The following is a 16,459-nucleotide window of genomic DNA, read 5'->3' on the forward strand; positions in this document are numbered from 1 at the left end:
TACAGGGAACACATTTCTACACCTTTTTTATTGTCAATTTTTTTTCCCCTGATACTTTTTTAATCCCACAAACAGGAAAATTCCACCTCCACATTTAACCCATCCGTGAAGTGAAACACCACATTAACACTAGGGGGCAGCGAGCACAGCACCCGGAGCGGTGGGCAGCCCTATCCATGGCACCCGGGGAGCAGTTGGGGGTTAGATGTCTTGCTCAAGGACACCTCATTCACTGACTGTCGGCACTGGGGATCGAACCGGCAACCTTCCCGTCACAGGGCCAGTTCCCTAACCTCCAGCCCACGACTGCCCCAAATTTTTTGCTCAATTTACCATATTAGGAAAAAATAAAACATACTTCATGGCCTGGGCAAAAGTTATGGCATATATTGTCATTTTTCCAATACATTAAACTCAGCAAACTTCGCAAATAAGTAGAAATTGTAGAAATATATAGTAGAAATTGTGCACTAAAATGGCCATATTTAAGACACTTAAAAAACCAACAAAACAGGGAATGTTTGCACATGACTATACATAAATATGCCAGGTATCACAGAAACAGAACATTTAAAACAATTTCTATATATGGACCATATAGACTGGGGAGTGAACAATATGTTTTGATACTTTAGCCAGATTTTTTAGATACTTAAACAAAGTCCCTTAAACATGCTAAAACGTTTGCCCTGATTATGCTTTAGTTGCAAGCTTTACTAAACTAGTGGTCTTAGATTGTCTGTAGATTGTCAGGCTTCTCAACAGCTGATTTAGTGACAGCGTCAGAGACTTTGGTCCAGAATAAGGCAATGTGACAACTACAGAGCCACCAACAGACAAAAGCATGAGGCACAATTCATTGATCAAATACGAACAGATGACAAAGCACGTGGCAAAAATATGCCTTTTAAGTTGTACTTTTTCAACACACAACATTGTAACTTTTGTCAAGAACTCTTTTTTGGGGCGGTGCAGAATGTGCTGATGGATGAGTCAAGCACAATATCGTCCTTTTCATGTGTTCTTTTCTTGACATATTGTGAGCACAACAATAAAGTAAGATAATTAATGTCTGCCACAAAAGTTGGCCAAATTTTTTTGTGCAGCATCTTATTGTGACATACAATAAGAATACATGGTCACTCTTCTGCTTTCAAACCGCATGGCAGAGTAAATGTACTGTACAAGTGAGAACAGTCTGATCAAAGGTACTAACGATCTGGAGCGATGGCGTGACCGGCGATGGTTGGGGTCATTCGGGGTTTTCTCCTTCTGTCTGCGAAGCACAGCCTCCCACTGAGGGCCCGAGTCAACCATCTCATTCTCCTGACGTGACCTACAGCAGGCACAATATTTAAAGAAGGGCAGAAATTGTTTTCAATAATATAAAACAATAAAACTATTTTCTTACAGATACTAATTTGATGCTAGAATTCTTCAACTTCACAGGTTTCAAATAATCTGTAGCAGTAAAAATGAAGAGGTTTTGGATGCAGATCCAGAATAATGAATGATTTAGTGATGAAAGTAGACAACTTGATAAGAAAGGACTTGTGTAATATTTGCATTATTTAGACTTTTGAATGTTTGGAACCACCATGCAAATATTTTTTGAAGATACGTATAAAAGTATTGTACTATTTTATAGCATATTATAATACTACTACTTCATATCTTAATACAGTTCAGCTAACATTGTTTATCTGAAAAGTGCTGATTCTTTTTTTAGTACTAAGCTAAACACCCATATGCAATTTAAGATGTTTTTTTTATTATTTCAAGATATTCAAAAAATTATTTTTTGTTCTCCAGGGCCAAAAAAGAACAGGACCATCCCAATGTAAAGTTTAAAGCCAGTGTCTGTCATGATATGGGGGTGTATAAGTGCCAAACGTATCGGTAACTTGCATATTTGTGAAGGCATCCCACACACACACACACACACACACACACACACACACACACACACACACACACACACACACACACACACACACATCTTCTAAGCCGCTTCTCCTCCTGGGTGTGGGTGCTGGAGCCTATCCCAGCTCTCATCAGGCAGAAGGCAGGATACACCCTGGACAGGTCACCAGTCCATCACAGGGCAGACAGACAGACTTACAAACTCACTCACACCTAGGGGCAATTTAGCATGCCCAGTTGGCCTAACTGCATGTCTTTGGACTGTGGGAGAAAACCGAAGAACCTGGAGGAAACCCACGCAGGGCACACAGGGAGAACGGGCAAACTCCACACAGAGAGGACCCTGATCGCCAGGCTGGGGAATCGAACCCAGGCCCTAGTTGCTGTAAGGCCCTTCTGGGTCGTGGTGAGGTGCTGGAGCCTATCCCAGCAGTCATCAGGCGAAAGGCATCATTAATGCTAAATGGTACATAGGCATTTTGGAGCAACATTTGCCATCTAAATGACAGATTGCTTTAGGGATGTTCCTGCTTGCTTCAGCAAGACAACGTCAAGCCACAATCTGTCATTGTAATAAGAGAGTGCAGGTGCTGGACTGGCCTGCCTGCAGTCCAGACCTGTATCTAGTAGGAAACATGGCGCATTATAAAGCGCAATTAAGCTATAGAACACGAGAGGGAGTGTGTCATTACGAAATAACATCACGGCTGTGATTTGGTCGCCGTAGATCATTATAGCCATGATGTTACAGCAACAACAATTAAATAAATAAAGTAAGAAATTAATGAGCCGTGAACGCGGCGATTAATATGTTTTAACATTAGCAATTCCTTCCGCCAAATTATAGTTCCTTAACAAGTAACTTATTCCTACATCAGAGTAACAAACTCTGCCCACTCACTGCACGGCTGGCAGTTCGTTCTCCAGCTCCTTACACTAAATTCCCTGTCCCTAAATAAACTGTCATCACCACTGAATAGCTTTTCAAATGGCACCTACAGCTGCCAAAGTCATTGCTTAGCAACTCAGTGGAGTGATTTGTGAAAAAAATGTGATGTTATGGCAAAATAACAGCAAAGTTAGAATGCCTATCAACCAATCAGCTTGTGTGGGCGGTATAATATACGATAATGGAGAGCAGCCGAAGTGTTATATCAATCAAGAGTGGGGAAAAAATTTCATTTTAACAACTACAAAAATAAGTTGTCCTCAGTTCCCAAACATTTACTGAATGTTGTTTAAAGAAAAGGTGATGTAACACAGAGGTAATACTCCTGCCCCAACTTTATAATATGTTGCAGGTTTCAAAATTAGAAGAAGGAGATATATATGTTTTTATGTATATATATATATATATATATATATATATATACATAAAACAATAAAGTTAATAATTAGTCAAGTTGTAGTGTTTCCAGTTGAAAATAGGTCAAAAAGATTTGCTCCTTTCAAAGATTATTTCAATTCTTTCTGTTTTATTTGCATTTTATCTACTGTCCCATCAGATTCTGTAATTTGGTTTGTATAAAAAGTGATTCCAAACTCTTGAATGATATATATATATATATATATAAAATGTGACCAGTGGCTGTCTGACTAATCCGGCTCCTCCGAGCCATGGAACCTCAGTCCGGTGAGTAGCTTGGTGCGAGAGTCCATGTGTGGTAACTGCTGTTCTCTCTCTCTTTCTGCGCTCTTTACACAGACTGAGCCCACGACCGGGAGTCCATGAGCCGCTGCCTAGTGTCTGCTGCCGGACTTCCCCTCCTGCCGCACTCCTCACAGGACTCCCCCCTGCTGCTTTGTTCTTTGTTTTTTTTTCTTTTCTTTTGATCTTAATGCATATAAGTATATAAGTATGTACTTAGATTTGAGTATATATTTATATAATTTTGATAACTTGAAGGTCTTTACCGAATAAAACAACGTTTCACTGATTGAAAGCTGAGGTGATGAACAAACTTGTCTTTTGTCATGCTCTGTTTGACCATAGTGACTCACTTGTAAAACACTGTTCAGTAGCATTGTACACACTTTACAGTAGTTTCTATAAGAAGACCCCCAATACAGGGGCTTGCCATTGTCTTCAGATAAGATGGTAGATTCCTCACCGGTTCCTCTTTTTACGATGCTCCCTGTTGGAATTCTCCGACTCGCTGCCACTGCTGGTGTTGCCGCGGGAACGTGATCTGAGGGGGCAACAAAAGGGGTTAAGAGGTGAGGAGAGGGCAAATGGAAAATAGTCTGATATAAAAGGGAGGAGAGATATAGGGAAAGAGTTGAGGTGTGGTGCAGAATAAACCCTCTGCCTTTTGTCTGAAAACATGTTGTAATTTGTTTCTAAGCCGAGATGGAGGGGTTACAGAACAGACTGCACTCTGTTGTTCTACATAGATGCTTCTGTTGATTTGTGAGGCACATTAGTTCAAGCCTTTGGTAAGTTTGGAATATACACTATATTTACAAAGTATTGGGTAGTCTGCCTTCACACAAATATTAACTTGAGTGACATCCCATTCTTAATCCATAGAGTTTAATATGATATTGGCTCAGCCTTTGCAGCTATTACTGCTTCAGCTCTTCAGGCTTTCCACAAGGTTTAGTGTGTTCCATTCTTCCAGAAGTGCATTTGTGAGGTCAGACCATGATGGCCTGGCTCGCAGTCTCCACTCTAATTCATCCCAAAGGTGTTCTGTCGGGTTGAGGTCAGGACTCTGTGCAGGCCAATCAAGTTCTTCCACACCAAACTTGCTCATCCATATCTTTATGGACCTGCTTTGTGCACTGGTGCACAGTCATGTTGGAACAGGAGGGGGCCGTCCCCAAACTGTTCCCACAAAGTCGGGAGCATGAAATTGTCCAAAATCTCTTGGTGCTGAAGCACTAAGAGTTCCTTTCACTGGAAATAAGGAGCTGAACCCAACTCCTGAAAAACAACACCACACCATAATCCCCCCTCCACCAAACTTTTGCTGTCGTTCCCAATCGCTTCCACTTTGTTATAATACCACTTATAGTTGACAGGGGAATATTTAGTAGAGAGAAAATTTCACGACTGGACTTGTTGCACAGGTGGCATCCTATCACGGAAATGGAATTCACTGAGAATCATGAGAGCGACCCATTCTTGCACAAATGTTTGTTGAAGCAGTCTGCAGGCCTAGGGGCTTAGTTTTATACACCTGTGGTGATGGAAGTGACTGGAACACCTAAATTCAATGATTTGGATGGGTGAATGAATACTTTTGGCAATATAGTGTATCTTAAACTTTTAAATTTGACTGGAAATTAAGTAAATGAAAGGGTGGTCTCTGACTTTTGCACTGAAATGTGTGTGTCTGAAAGCTTGCAGTTCACCTTTAAAAACCAAGAAAGAGACTGTTTTAGACCCCTATCATTGCTGTCGGGACAAAAACTCATTTCTCCATTTTTGTCATTCTTCTTTTTTTTTCATAATTTAAAAGACCAGCTGCTCTTTACACTGTTTTAAAATGTCATGATGAATGGACCAATAGAAACTGTCCAACATCACTTAGAAAAAAATCTTGGGTGACACTTTGGAGTGGTCCTGTTAGATGAAACAATCACTCAATGGACTCTCAGTAACATGTCCAAAACATATGAGGGTTAGGTTTTGGGTTGAAGGTTATTTGGTTATTGTTAGGATTAAGGCCAGGGTTAGGGGCTGGGTAAGGTTAGGTTTTGCATAATGGAAGTAACATATTAACAACACGTTTACATAATAGAGCTATTTACTGCTCCTTCACTGATATGTGATTGATGTGTTACGAATAATCTGAAAAAAAAAAAGAGTTTACTAACCATCTACAAAAGACCACTCCAAACGAAGTGTTACCAAATCTTGTTCCCTTAACTCTCATTCAAAGTTATGTACATTTCATCCTTCTCCTGTAAAATTACCTTATGAGGTTCTGGTCCGACAACAACGATATGTTGTGCAATTGGAAAAAAATCATATGGTACTTTTATATTATTTCTCACTTGTAGCTTCTTGAAACAAGCTGTATTCTTCATATATATGCATATGAAACGTCATTGTCATTGCTGTGCATACAGTGTTGTTTTGTGGAAAACTGGGTTGTTTTTGTTTTTGACATTGATACGAATGGATAAAACATTGGGGAAAAAAGTGCAGATTTTTATCGGTGACGCAGAATATAATCAAATGTAAAAATAATGAATTACGTTTGTCATTACATCATTTCATTTAAACACTATGGTATGACAAAATGACAAAAATAGCAGTAGACTGTCAAAGTTCAAGCACTCCTACAGTGTTTGTTGTTGATATGTAATGAAATGAATGAAGTGCTCTACCTTCTCCTGTGCTGTTTGCTGGCTGGGTCCTCGCTGCTCTGGCCTCTTCTGGAGAAACATGAGCGGAAATGGGGTTGTTTAATCAGGATATGCAGGAACACTAATCTTAATGCTGTGGGCTTTCAACACATTTAATCTGCCCCATCAGCGCCTTCAAGCATTCAGGCCGCGGCTCCCCAGATGCTTTGATGGTTTATCACTATTTATTTATTCGGAGGCTTTCTTTCATCGCTGCCTAGCCTAGGGGAAGATCTTTCTGCCTCCCTCCACAGAGATGCCAAGCTCCAAAAAATTCATTACTATTGCCATTTCCCTGCTTCCCTTTCCAGATCTAGAGTCATAGGAAAACAGCAAATTGCAAAAATAATAGATTATGTGGTTTTCAAGGGCTGAAATAGTGCAGTTAATTCCAAACAGCATTAGAGAAAGCTGAATGTAAAATCTTTTAGTTTTTATGTTTTAACAGTGATGGATCAGTTCCTCAGCTGTACTGCTCTCTAGTGTGAGCTGTTACAGTGTTCTCTCACTAGAGGGAGCGCATGTACTGCTGGTTCACTTCCACAGATGGGCCTATCCTTTTAAAGGCTGCCTCTTTCAGCCCTATCATCGTGCAAAGAAAGACCCACATATGCATGTTACAGCTATACGCAAATGTTTGAACACTATCAGTCAAATAACATGTTTTACTGATTTTCTAACTTGCAAATGTTCACATTTTATGCCACATTTGATGTTTTTCCAATATGTTAAATTCAGCAAATAAACAGTAATTGTGTATTAAAATCTGTATTACTTCACTGGGGTGCTCAAACTTTTGCATACGACTGCCACCCTCTGGCAAACAAGGCCACAGAAAACTGACGTTCTCACTCTAAGAAATATGGGATGCAATGGAAGAATCACTTTACTGATTCATCAAAAACCTTTGAACTGACAGTTCTTCAGAGAACCATTTTGGTATGTATGAAAATAGGAAGAACCTTTCAGTTGGTATAGAACCTTTACATAATGTGACGGATTGCTTAAACCTTTTTATAGGCTCTTTACACTCATCTCTTGGTCAAATATGGATCTTTAGGGAACCAAAAGTGGTTCTACTAGCACACCAACCCTCCTCCTGAAGATTCCTTTCCAGCAGAGTTTAGTTCCAACCTGCATCTAAAAAGCTGCCTCCACTTTTCTAACACTAAAGCATCTAATCCAACCAATCAAGAGCTTCTGAAGAAGTTAATGAACTGGAGCAGGTGTAGCAGACTGTGGTTAGAGCTAGACTCTGCAGGAAGGTAGATCCAGAAAGGTAGATCTCCAGGACAAGGGTTGGTGACCACTGTTCTAGGGCATTGCTCAAAGAACCTTTTTCGCAGCGAGAGAATTGATCAAAAAGACAATAATTTTTCTGACAAACTAAAAATATTTTAAATGTTTTTTTTAAGCATTTTTTGAAAAATTAAGATTTCAGAGGCTAGATTTCTCAAAAAACAAACTTTTTTCAACTTCCATTTTGCACCTTTTCAGAGTTTAATATTTCATTACACACCCTCGAGCATATGCTTCACCTGTGCCTGGCTGCTTGAGACGGCTCGTTCTCGCTGCCTCCTGAGGGTGAGCGTCTGCGGGCATTGGGGAATTTGGGGGATTTGTTTCGCTCACTGGCCGAGTTGTACAGCCCACTGAAGAAGAAACACAGAAAAATAGAGTTTGAGCTGGTCATGCAGAGATAGTTACACAGGCTGAGTGAGCTGTGGGCTGCTGCAGAAAGCTTATGCCGTGCAGCAATGTGGAATGAAAGTTAAGGAATTTAAGGGCCCATATTCTACATTTTTAATTTCCAGACCTTTCCACTTTGTCTCAGTCCATGTTACATCAGACTGGACACAGAGAAGGTGGCAGCATTTCTGGATCTCTATCTATCTTCGCATGATAGAGTTTTAACTTGCATTTGTGAACACAGTAATAAACTATGTTCACAGACAAGGGTTTTCAGAAGTGATTTCCACTATTGAGGGTCCAAAGATCATGGCCAGGAAATACTGGTTTTTGGCCTTGGCCCTTGCAAACAGAGATTTCTCCAGATTCTCTAAATCTTTTAATAATATCATATTGTAGATGATAAAATCCTTAGGTTCTTTGCTATGTTACATTGAGAAACATTACTCTTGAATTGTTGCGCAATTTGCCCAAGCAGTCTTTCCCACAGTGGCGAACTCCTCACCAGTGGTACCAGTAATCTGATGTCTGGGCCCTTTTTTGTCTATGTGGAACACTGAATGTCTGAAATCTTTTTCAAAATCGGTAAATTAATATAGAGGTAAATTAAAACAAATTTCATGGGTGATTATTTATCCCTAAAACACCCTGAACATACCCCTCTACCATCAGTAGATGAAATAAATACATTTTAGGCCAAAACCTTTTTCTCAAAACTGTCCTTAAACAAGCAGGAATCATGTATTTGTATCAGATTTGTTGCTAAATTCAGTAATGAAGCTTTTTAGGGGCATTCAAGGTCCCATATCCTATTTTTCCTTTTTTTACCTTTTGTTATAAACAGTCATAATTCATTCTTACACAACCATTTTCCAACCTCTCTTAACCCTCTAGTATTCACTAAGTGTTTCTTTAATTACTGTGCTTAACACTGATATATGTACATGAGCTCTGTGCTTACTGGTTGCCCTGTATTATGTTTCATACAAAAAGCAGTCCAAGCTGAAACACTCCTTGTAGCTTCAGCATGAATGGGCAGAATTAAAGTCCTGTAGGCTGAAAAGGCAGAGATACGTAAATGGCTTTCATGACATTACAAAAACAACAAATTCAAAACCATTTTTCCTTACATGGATTTGGTCGTGAATGGTACGTTATGAAAGTTTAATAGAGTTTATAATATGGGCCTTTTCAGCCTATATCTAGACACCTGGTTCCCAAAACCACCACTGTGAACAGTTCTGCGTCACTAAGTTCCTCAAGAACAGAGCGTTTCACATCAGACCCCTCTGAATGACTTCTACATATTAGCAGCTGAATTATACAAACGCTATACAGATGAGTCTGGTTCATTGTACTGTAATTTTTAAGTAGGTTGGAGGGAAAATCCACTTGACCTCGCTCTTGATCCCTGTGTCGAGACAACTCGGGTATTTGCGTGCCTGTGAATTTATACATGTTGGTGTGCATTTAGGCAAGATTATCACAATCTTTATCCATCCTTAAACACAGTAAACAAGCAGGTCTCTACCTCTGCGGTGCGTTCTCGTCCCAGGGTGCAGTGGGCTTGCCTGGCTGGTCCTCTGAACTGACCTCTGTCTTGGATGCTTTGGGGCTTGAACAAATGAAAAGGTCTTTCAGATCATACTAAATGGATTAAAATGAAGTTAGATAGCTGTTACTCTTTATTAAACAGTGTGTATTAGGTCAGTACCTCTTAGCTGGGGAAAGTGTGGTGTTTTTAGCCTGGCCTTCACTCAGGGAATTTCCTGCCTTCCTGCTTGCATTGTTCATTCCTAGAAGACATGTTAAGGGAGTATGAGCACCATTCCACATATAGATTACTGTAACAGAGAACTAAATCACTTGGTTAGTTTTCTGGACACATGATGGGTACACTTGGAATAAATGGATCTGTGGTCAGAAAATCAGCCCATTAAGAACAGGTAATATTTATCAGATTTTTTCAGATTAAAGTACTCAGACAGGATTAGTTTTACTCGAGGAGGTGAGGTAATGTAAATTTTACCATCATTTCTCACTGATTTCAGCCCAAATGCTGCGTTCTCGCTTCAGTAAAGATTCTGGCGCTTTTCACTTTCCAAAAATGAATGGTAGAAATAACCTCAGCTTATATTAATCCTGTGTGAATTGACATGGTGGAAAAATTGCTATCACATACTGATGAATGAAGTTTACTACGCATGGAGGCAATCAAAGAAGCTTTTACTTGTGTTTTATGTGGCTAAATTCAAGCCGATATGTAACGTTACTGTCAAATCTCGCGTACACAACTCAGAATATGCAAAATTACAGAAAAAAAGTTTGATTTTATGTGGTGATGTTTCCTGTTTGCTGTGAATTCCCAATCTGACAGCGTTGCTAATTCACGTAAGACATCAAGGGAAATGGTTAAGGTAAATGGCTAAATTAAATGTTTTGCGTAAATCGAGTAGCCACTCCGATCCCCATCATTTAGACTAAGATTTCTAATCCCATGTGAATTGGTCAGAAACTTAGACATCCTGCGGTAAACTGCCATTACTCCATCTGTCTGTGGGAAACTAATTCCGTCTGAATTAGGCTTAAGACTGCTGATTAGAAACCCACCAACAAAAGACTTTTGGCCCTCTTAATGTGAAAGTTTGGCAAAAAAGGAATGACACTTTCACAAGTGGTCCTTAATTCAGTCATGTAGTCAGTCAGCCAAAGAATGATTGTATGAAAGTTTTAGTTTTGCTTTTTATAGATAACAGTATGTCACATAGTGTTATAAACTAAACATTAGAAAGTAGGACATGGGTACAGTCATATCAAATGGCTAAACTGGGTTTTGAGGGCTTCAGCTCACATGGTATCACTTTATGTGCTCCTGAAACTACTTCAGATTTAAGAAAAAGTGTTGCCATAAGTGTTTATATAATTATTATTATCTAAGTATATCCACTGGAGTCCAGAAGCATAATAGCATAATAATAACAATAATAATAATAGCAACATTTTCTCCTGGTAATCCTGAGATAGTTTCGATCTCTGGAGAGATGTGGAAGCAAAGAAAGTGATAATGTTTGAGTTGAAGCTTAATCTTTGTTAAATAAAAATAAACATAATATCATAGCTCAGTTATTGTTACAGAATACTATCATCTTTAATTTAGTAATGATAGTGTAATCAGCCTAGTAATAAGAATGGAATGCATCTGCATTTTTTCTCATTTGGATTCAGCCTTCAACCAGTGCAGCTCAACAGCTACATCAATCTCATCTATGTTGGGTACAGTAAAAGTTTTGATAATGCAGGACATCACAACATACAACATTTTTAACCTATTAATTAAAAGGAGAACTGTTCCCACATACTTTGGACTACAGTCATGATCTTGGTCTCTTTGGGAAGGTAACACTCTCATTTTTTCCCCCCAACCATCAGAATAATTGTATGAGTTACTGACACACAGCAACAGAGGCTAGAATTGAGGAGTTTATTTCCGCATGACTCTAAACTGATCTCTGACTCTTGCCGTGTTATCAAGACAATATGTTTTGGATTATGATGTGTCTGTTGATGAGGCAACACTTGGGAGTTAAGGATTCATAAATTTGCTAGCGGTTGCTCATTTAGTGTTGCAAATGAGACGATCGTCGACTGCTGTGAATAACAGATCATAAAATTGTTTGACATTTTCAGCTTTCTCACAGCTTACTGCATTGCTATATGGCAGAACGATTTGATACATAAAAATTATGTTAAGGTATCACTTTATTTGGATAGTCCATTTTAGATGCTTTGTAATTTACTTTCAAGTTGCATTTAACTAAATATCTACTAAATTGACCATCATTTTCTTTAACTATAAACCTGACTCTAATCCTAACACTACTTTTAACCTTAACCCAGAACCTAAACCCAACCCTGGTCTTAGCCCTAACCCTGGTCCAAATCCTAACCCTAACCCCACCACTGTTTGGAATCAACTGAGTTTCAGCAGATAGCTAGTTAATAATTTGAACCTCTGTAGAGAATCTACAGGGGACTATATTGGACTATCCATATGAATGCTTCGACAGAAGTGTGCTGGTACTGGCACAGTGATGTATGACATGCATGAGATAAATCAATAATTGAACAGCGTTTAAACGAGCAGTAAATACACTAATCAGGCATAACATTATGACCACCCCCTTGTTTCTATGCTCATTGTACGTTTTATCAGCTCCACTTACTCTATAGGAGCACAACACAACCTGTGCAGCAGCAGATGAGCTATCATCTCTGACGTTACATCTACAAGGACTGACAAGGTAGGAGTGTCTAACAGAGTGGACAGTGTTTAAAAACTCCAGCAGCACTGCTGTGTCTGATCCACTCATACCAGCACAACACATACTAACACACCACCACCACATCAGTGTGAACAATCCACCACCCAAATAGTACTGCTCTGTGAGGATCCATGGGGTCCTGACCACTGAAGAACAGGGTAAAAGAGGGCTAACAAAATATGCAGAGGAACTGATGGACTACAGTCTGTAACTGTACAATTACAAAGTGTACCTATACAGTAAGTGGCGCTGATAAAAGGGACAATGAGTGTAGAAACAAGGAGGTGGTCATAATTTTATGCCTGATCGGTGTATGTTTTTACAGTCATTGGTGCTGTTACCACAGTAACTTGTTTACTGGGCACAGGCCTCAAGGCAAAACTAAAGATGTCAAACTGTGGACATACATACCTAAGTTGACTGCCTACATCTGAGATAAGAGGACAGACTGTAAATTTGATTTTTCGATTTTTTAAAATTATTCTTTTTTAAATACACTTTAAGCATCGAGGCCATCCATCTCCATTTTTCCTGTTTGCCTGTTTTACGGGCACTGCCGCCATGCACATTTCTGGCTGAAATTAGTTTAATCTGCACTAAACCAGCTTTCTGTTGACCTGCCAGATAGTAAGTGTGTTCATCTCCACGCATGCCTGGGAGTTACTGAAGTGAACCTAATCTCACAATTGATATAATTATCTTGGTTGGAACTGGAACGACATCCAGCAGGTTCTACATTCTGAACAACAGGATTACCGCACACCTGTGTCAGAAGCAGCATGTCAGAATGTGAATTTTTTGTCTTTTGTCAGTTAAGTGTTTTAATTTAAACAGCTATGCCAGATGGTGAGAATGTGCTATGTTTACTGTGCAGCAGGATTTCGGAGTAGGTTGGTATCATGTAGATTTGCTAACCTGTGGGCTGAGCGCTCCTCTTGGGGTAGGTCTTACTGCGGGTCCGCACCACCTCCAGGTCCGGCCTGGGCAAACCTACTGACTGATCCTTCCCCATCTGCATGGCTGTCTTCCCACTGAGAAAAGGAATAGTAAGGAACACTTCAGTTTTCTTATAGCACTGGGAATAACTTACCTTCTTAAAGAGGTGGTTTAAGTTGCCACCAAATTTAACAACTTACCAATTTTCCCTCTTACCCCAGTCAAGTCAATCAGCAAAGACAGGTTTGGTGTCTAGTTTGTGTATTTAGCTAATACAACAGAATTAATGGAAGTTAGTTGTGCCTATCCCAGCGGTCATCGGGGCAGGATACACCCTGGACAGGTCGCAAGTCTATCACAGGGCAGTTCTCACAACACAAGTAATCCCAAACACATTCAGTGATGTTGAGGTCTGGACTCTGGGATGGTCAGTCCATTGTTCTAACTCAGTAACAGCTACTTGGCAGCTACATATCCTTTGGGACCCACAGCGTTAAGTTGTGAAAGAGTGGATGCAGATTTTGTTTTTTAGATCTGAAGCAAGTGGAGCTTGATTTTCTCCTCTCTCTCAAAGATGGAAGCTTTAAGTACTGTTTATCTGATGGGGGCAGTTTTGGTGGTCTTCCAGGTCATCCAGGTGGTTATTATGAGTCTGATTGTCCATGTGTCTTTATTTCCATTCATCCTTGATATTGAATTGTTGTAGTATTTGTAGTTTTTGTTCTGCGCTCAATTTTGTCATCATATGAATCAGTGCAAAACCTTTAAAATCAATCAACAAAATAAAAAAAAGAATAACTTATACTTAACGCCGATTTTGAAAAGAAAATAAATAAATGATCTCTGACTTTTGTCCAGTAGATGGAAAAGAAAGGTGTAAAAAGCTGTACAAAAGGAGAATGTGTATTACCCAGGTATCCAGTCATTAATATTATATTGTATAGGCTAACTTTTAGCTTGAGAACTCTAACAGACCATATTATTATTCATGAACTTCCTTATTTCACCAGTAAAGTACATTGTCGTCCTCCCCCTCCATGAATGTCTGGATGAAAAATTAAAGTTACTAACCTGTAACGATGTCGGGAACCGAGAGAGCCGAGTTTCGACAGCTTTCTTGTCAATGTGTTGGAGTCATTTTCTGGCATTCTAAAAACACATTTAATAATTTAGTGGAACAAGATGAAAGTGTGAAATATTCATGCATTATTGAGGCTCAAAAATAAAAATCTTATGGAGGGCAGAGACAAATTATGTTTCCAAGTCCTAATGGATTGTTCATATCAGCAATGTTTGCAAGTAATTAATTTGCAATTACTGCCTAACAACAGGACTGAACAGTGGTATTTATTACATGAACCGTCAAAAATCAATGGTGGCTTTAAAATAAGTATAATTTCAGATATAGCAGACTAATTTCAAGGGTAGAAGATTTCAACACCAATAAATTCTTTATGGCAGAATCAGTAGTACATAAATTTGCTAGAAACAGAATAGCTTCAAAAAATATCCTCTAATTGTGCCTATAAAGGTGATTCAATTAGGAAGCATTACACACATTTATACCTCTGAAATGTGCTCCTGGAGACAAAATATGCACAATTCAATTCCTTACAGTGTCTCTATACTTCTGAGACAGAGCCCGGCTGTTCAGAAGTTTATTTTAATGAGTTGAATTATAGGCTGAAAAACACTACAGAGAGCTTTTGGCTGTTATTAAAATTCATAGCTTTAAAGTGCACCTCTGCAAAAGGAGCACTGCTTAACCACGCAGCAGAAAAGTTAAAAGCCTACGCGTAATGGAAAAACTCAGCTCCAACTAAGGTATGCAGTCTGCATATAATAATTCTTCTATATAGGTTTTATTACTGTTCATTCAGAGCTGAGATCCCAATGAACGCTGTACATGCAATTGCAGTAAAGAAATGGTCAGTGAAAAAATGCTAGCTATGCTAATAATGAAAAAAATTGAATTTGCATTAGTGACTACTACCCTTCATTCATTCTGTAGCTACAGTACATCAGCATATTTAATGGAAGTGTTTTTACTGCCTCCTTTCATCTCTGCAAGGTATACACTGCAACAATAGCATCTTGTCAAGTGAAATGATCTTAAATCTAGTCAATAGGTATAATATTTCCCAATTTTGGGATGGTTGTGCACTTCTATTCAGCTTATTTCTAGAATTTTTTACTTTTTTTTAAGTAATTTTTTCACATAAAATAACCAGCAGATAATTTTGCCTGTTTCAAGCATATTTCTTAAAACAAGCAAAATTATCTGCCAATATAGTGAGATAATTTTACTTTATAAAATTACTTCTAATTACAATCTCAACAGGAGAAATATTACAACCCCAATTCTGAAAAAGTTGTGGCGCTGTGTAAAATGTAAATAAATATAAATAGAAACAGAATGCAATGATTTCATAGAACACATATCAAATGTTGAAAAGTGAGATATTTTACCATTTCATGAAAAATATCTCATTTATAACTCATTTAGAACTTGATGGCTGCAGTGCATCTCAAAAAAGTTGGGACAAAAGTTTGATGAACATTTGCCCATTTTATCTTCTGAGAGACTCTCTAAAATGCTCTTTCTATTAGTACAACTTACTTTTCCAGCCTTTTGTTGCCCCTGTCCCAACTTTTTTGAGATGCGTTGCTGCCATCAACTTCTACATGAGTTAATGTTCATGATCCGGTAAAATGTCTCACTTTCAACATCTGACAAGTGTTTTATGTTCTATTGTGAATAAAATATGGGCCTTTGAGATTTGCAGATGATTGCATTCTGGTTTTTATTTATAAAAACCCAACTTTTTTGGAACTGGAGCTGTAGATTTATTGACTATATTTAAGATAATTTTACTTTTTGCAGTGCAGGGTTAAAAGCCAGCCTGATTAGTATAGCAAGCAAAAAAATACAGACATCTTCAATCTATCTGTATATACTGACCTAAGAAGGGAATAGTGTTGTGTCTATGGCACTGCTTGTCCCTGTCCCAAAAGATTTACATGTCAAAAAAGCCTCTGACAAGCAGTCAAGTACGATTTTTCCCCATATCTGACATGTATCTGATCTCTTCCTTGGAGACATGAGGCTTTCAAGTGGTCTTGGTTTTTATAAGAGAAACAAGTTTCCCAGTTGGGGAGCCACAAGAACACCCCTCAAAGGCAGATGACTAAGTCGCATATGTTGAAATTTTCAGTACAATACGAACTGTTGT

General features: G+C 38.8%; 1 protein-coding gene across 1 annotated transcript in view; it reads right to left on the reverse strand.

Moving 5' to 3' along the window:
* Nucleotides 1-16,459, reverse strand: part of epb41l4a (erythrocyte membrane protein band 4.1 like 4A) — an 87,225-nt gene that overhangs the window by 4,603 nt on the left and 66,163 nt on the right. Inside the window, exons 11-18 of the mRNA XM_017710771.2 lie at nt 14,298-14,375; nt 13,206-13,321; nt 9,683-9,764; nt 9,500-9,583; nt 7,818-7,931; nt 6,262-6,309; nt 4,035-4,112; nt 1,217-1,336 (exon numbers count right to left, since the gene is read on the reverse strand). Of these exons, the coding sequence (XP_017566260.1) occupies nt 1,217-1,336; nt 4,035-4,112; nt 6,262-6,309; nt 7,818-7,931; nt 9,500-9,583; nt 9,683-9,764; nt 13,206-13,321; nt 14,298-14,375 (720 nt within the window). The remainder of the gene's footprint in view (nt 1-1,216; nt 1,337-4,034; nt 4,113-6,261; nt 6,310-7,817; nt 7,932-9,499; nt 9,584-9,682; nt 9,765-13,205; nt 13,322-14,297; nt 14,376-16,459) is intronic.

The sequence above is a fragment of the Pygocentrus nattereri genome, chromosome 18, assembly GCF_015220715.1.
Source record: "Pygocentrus nattereri isolate fPygNat1 chromosome 18, fPygNat1.pri, whole genome shotgun sequence".
NCBI lineage: Eukaryota > Metazoa > Chordata > Actinopteri > Characiformes > Serrasalmidae > Pygocentrus > Pygocentrus nattereri.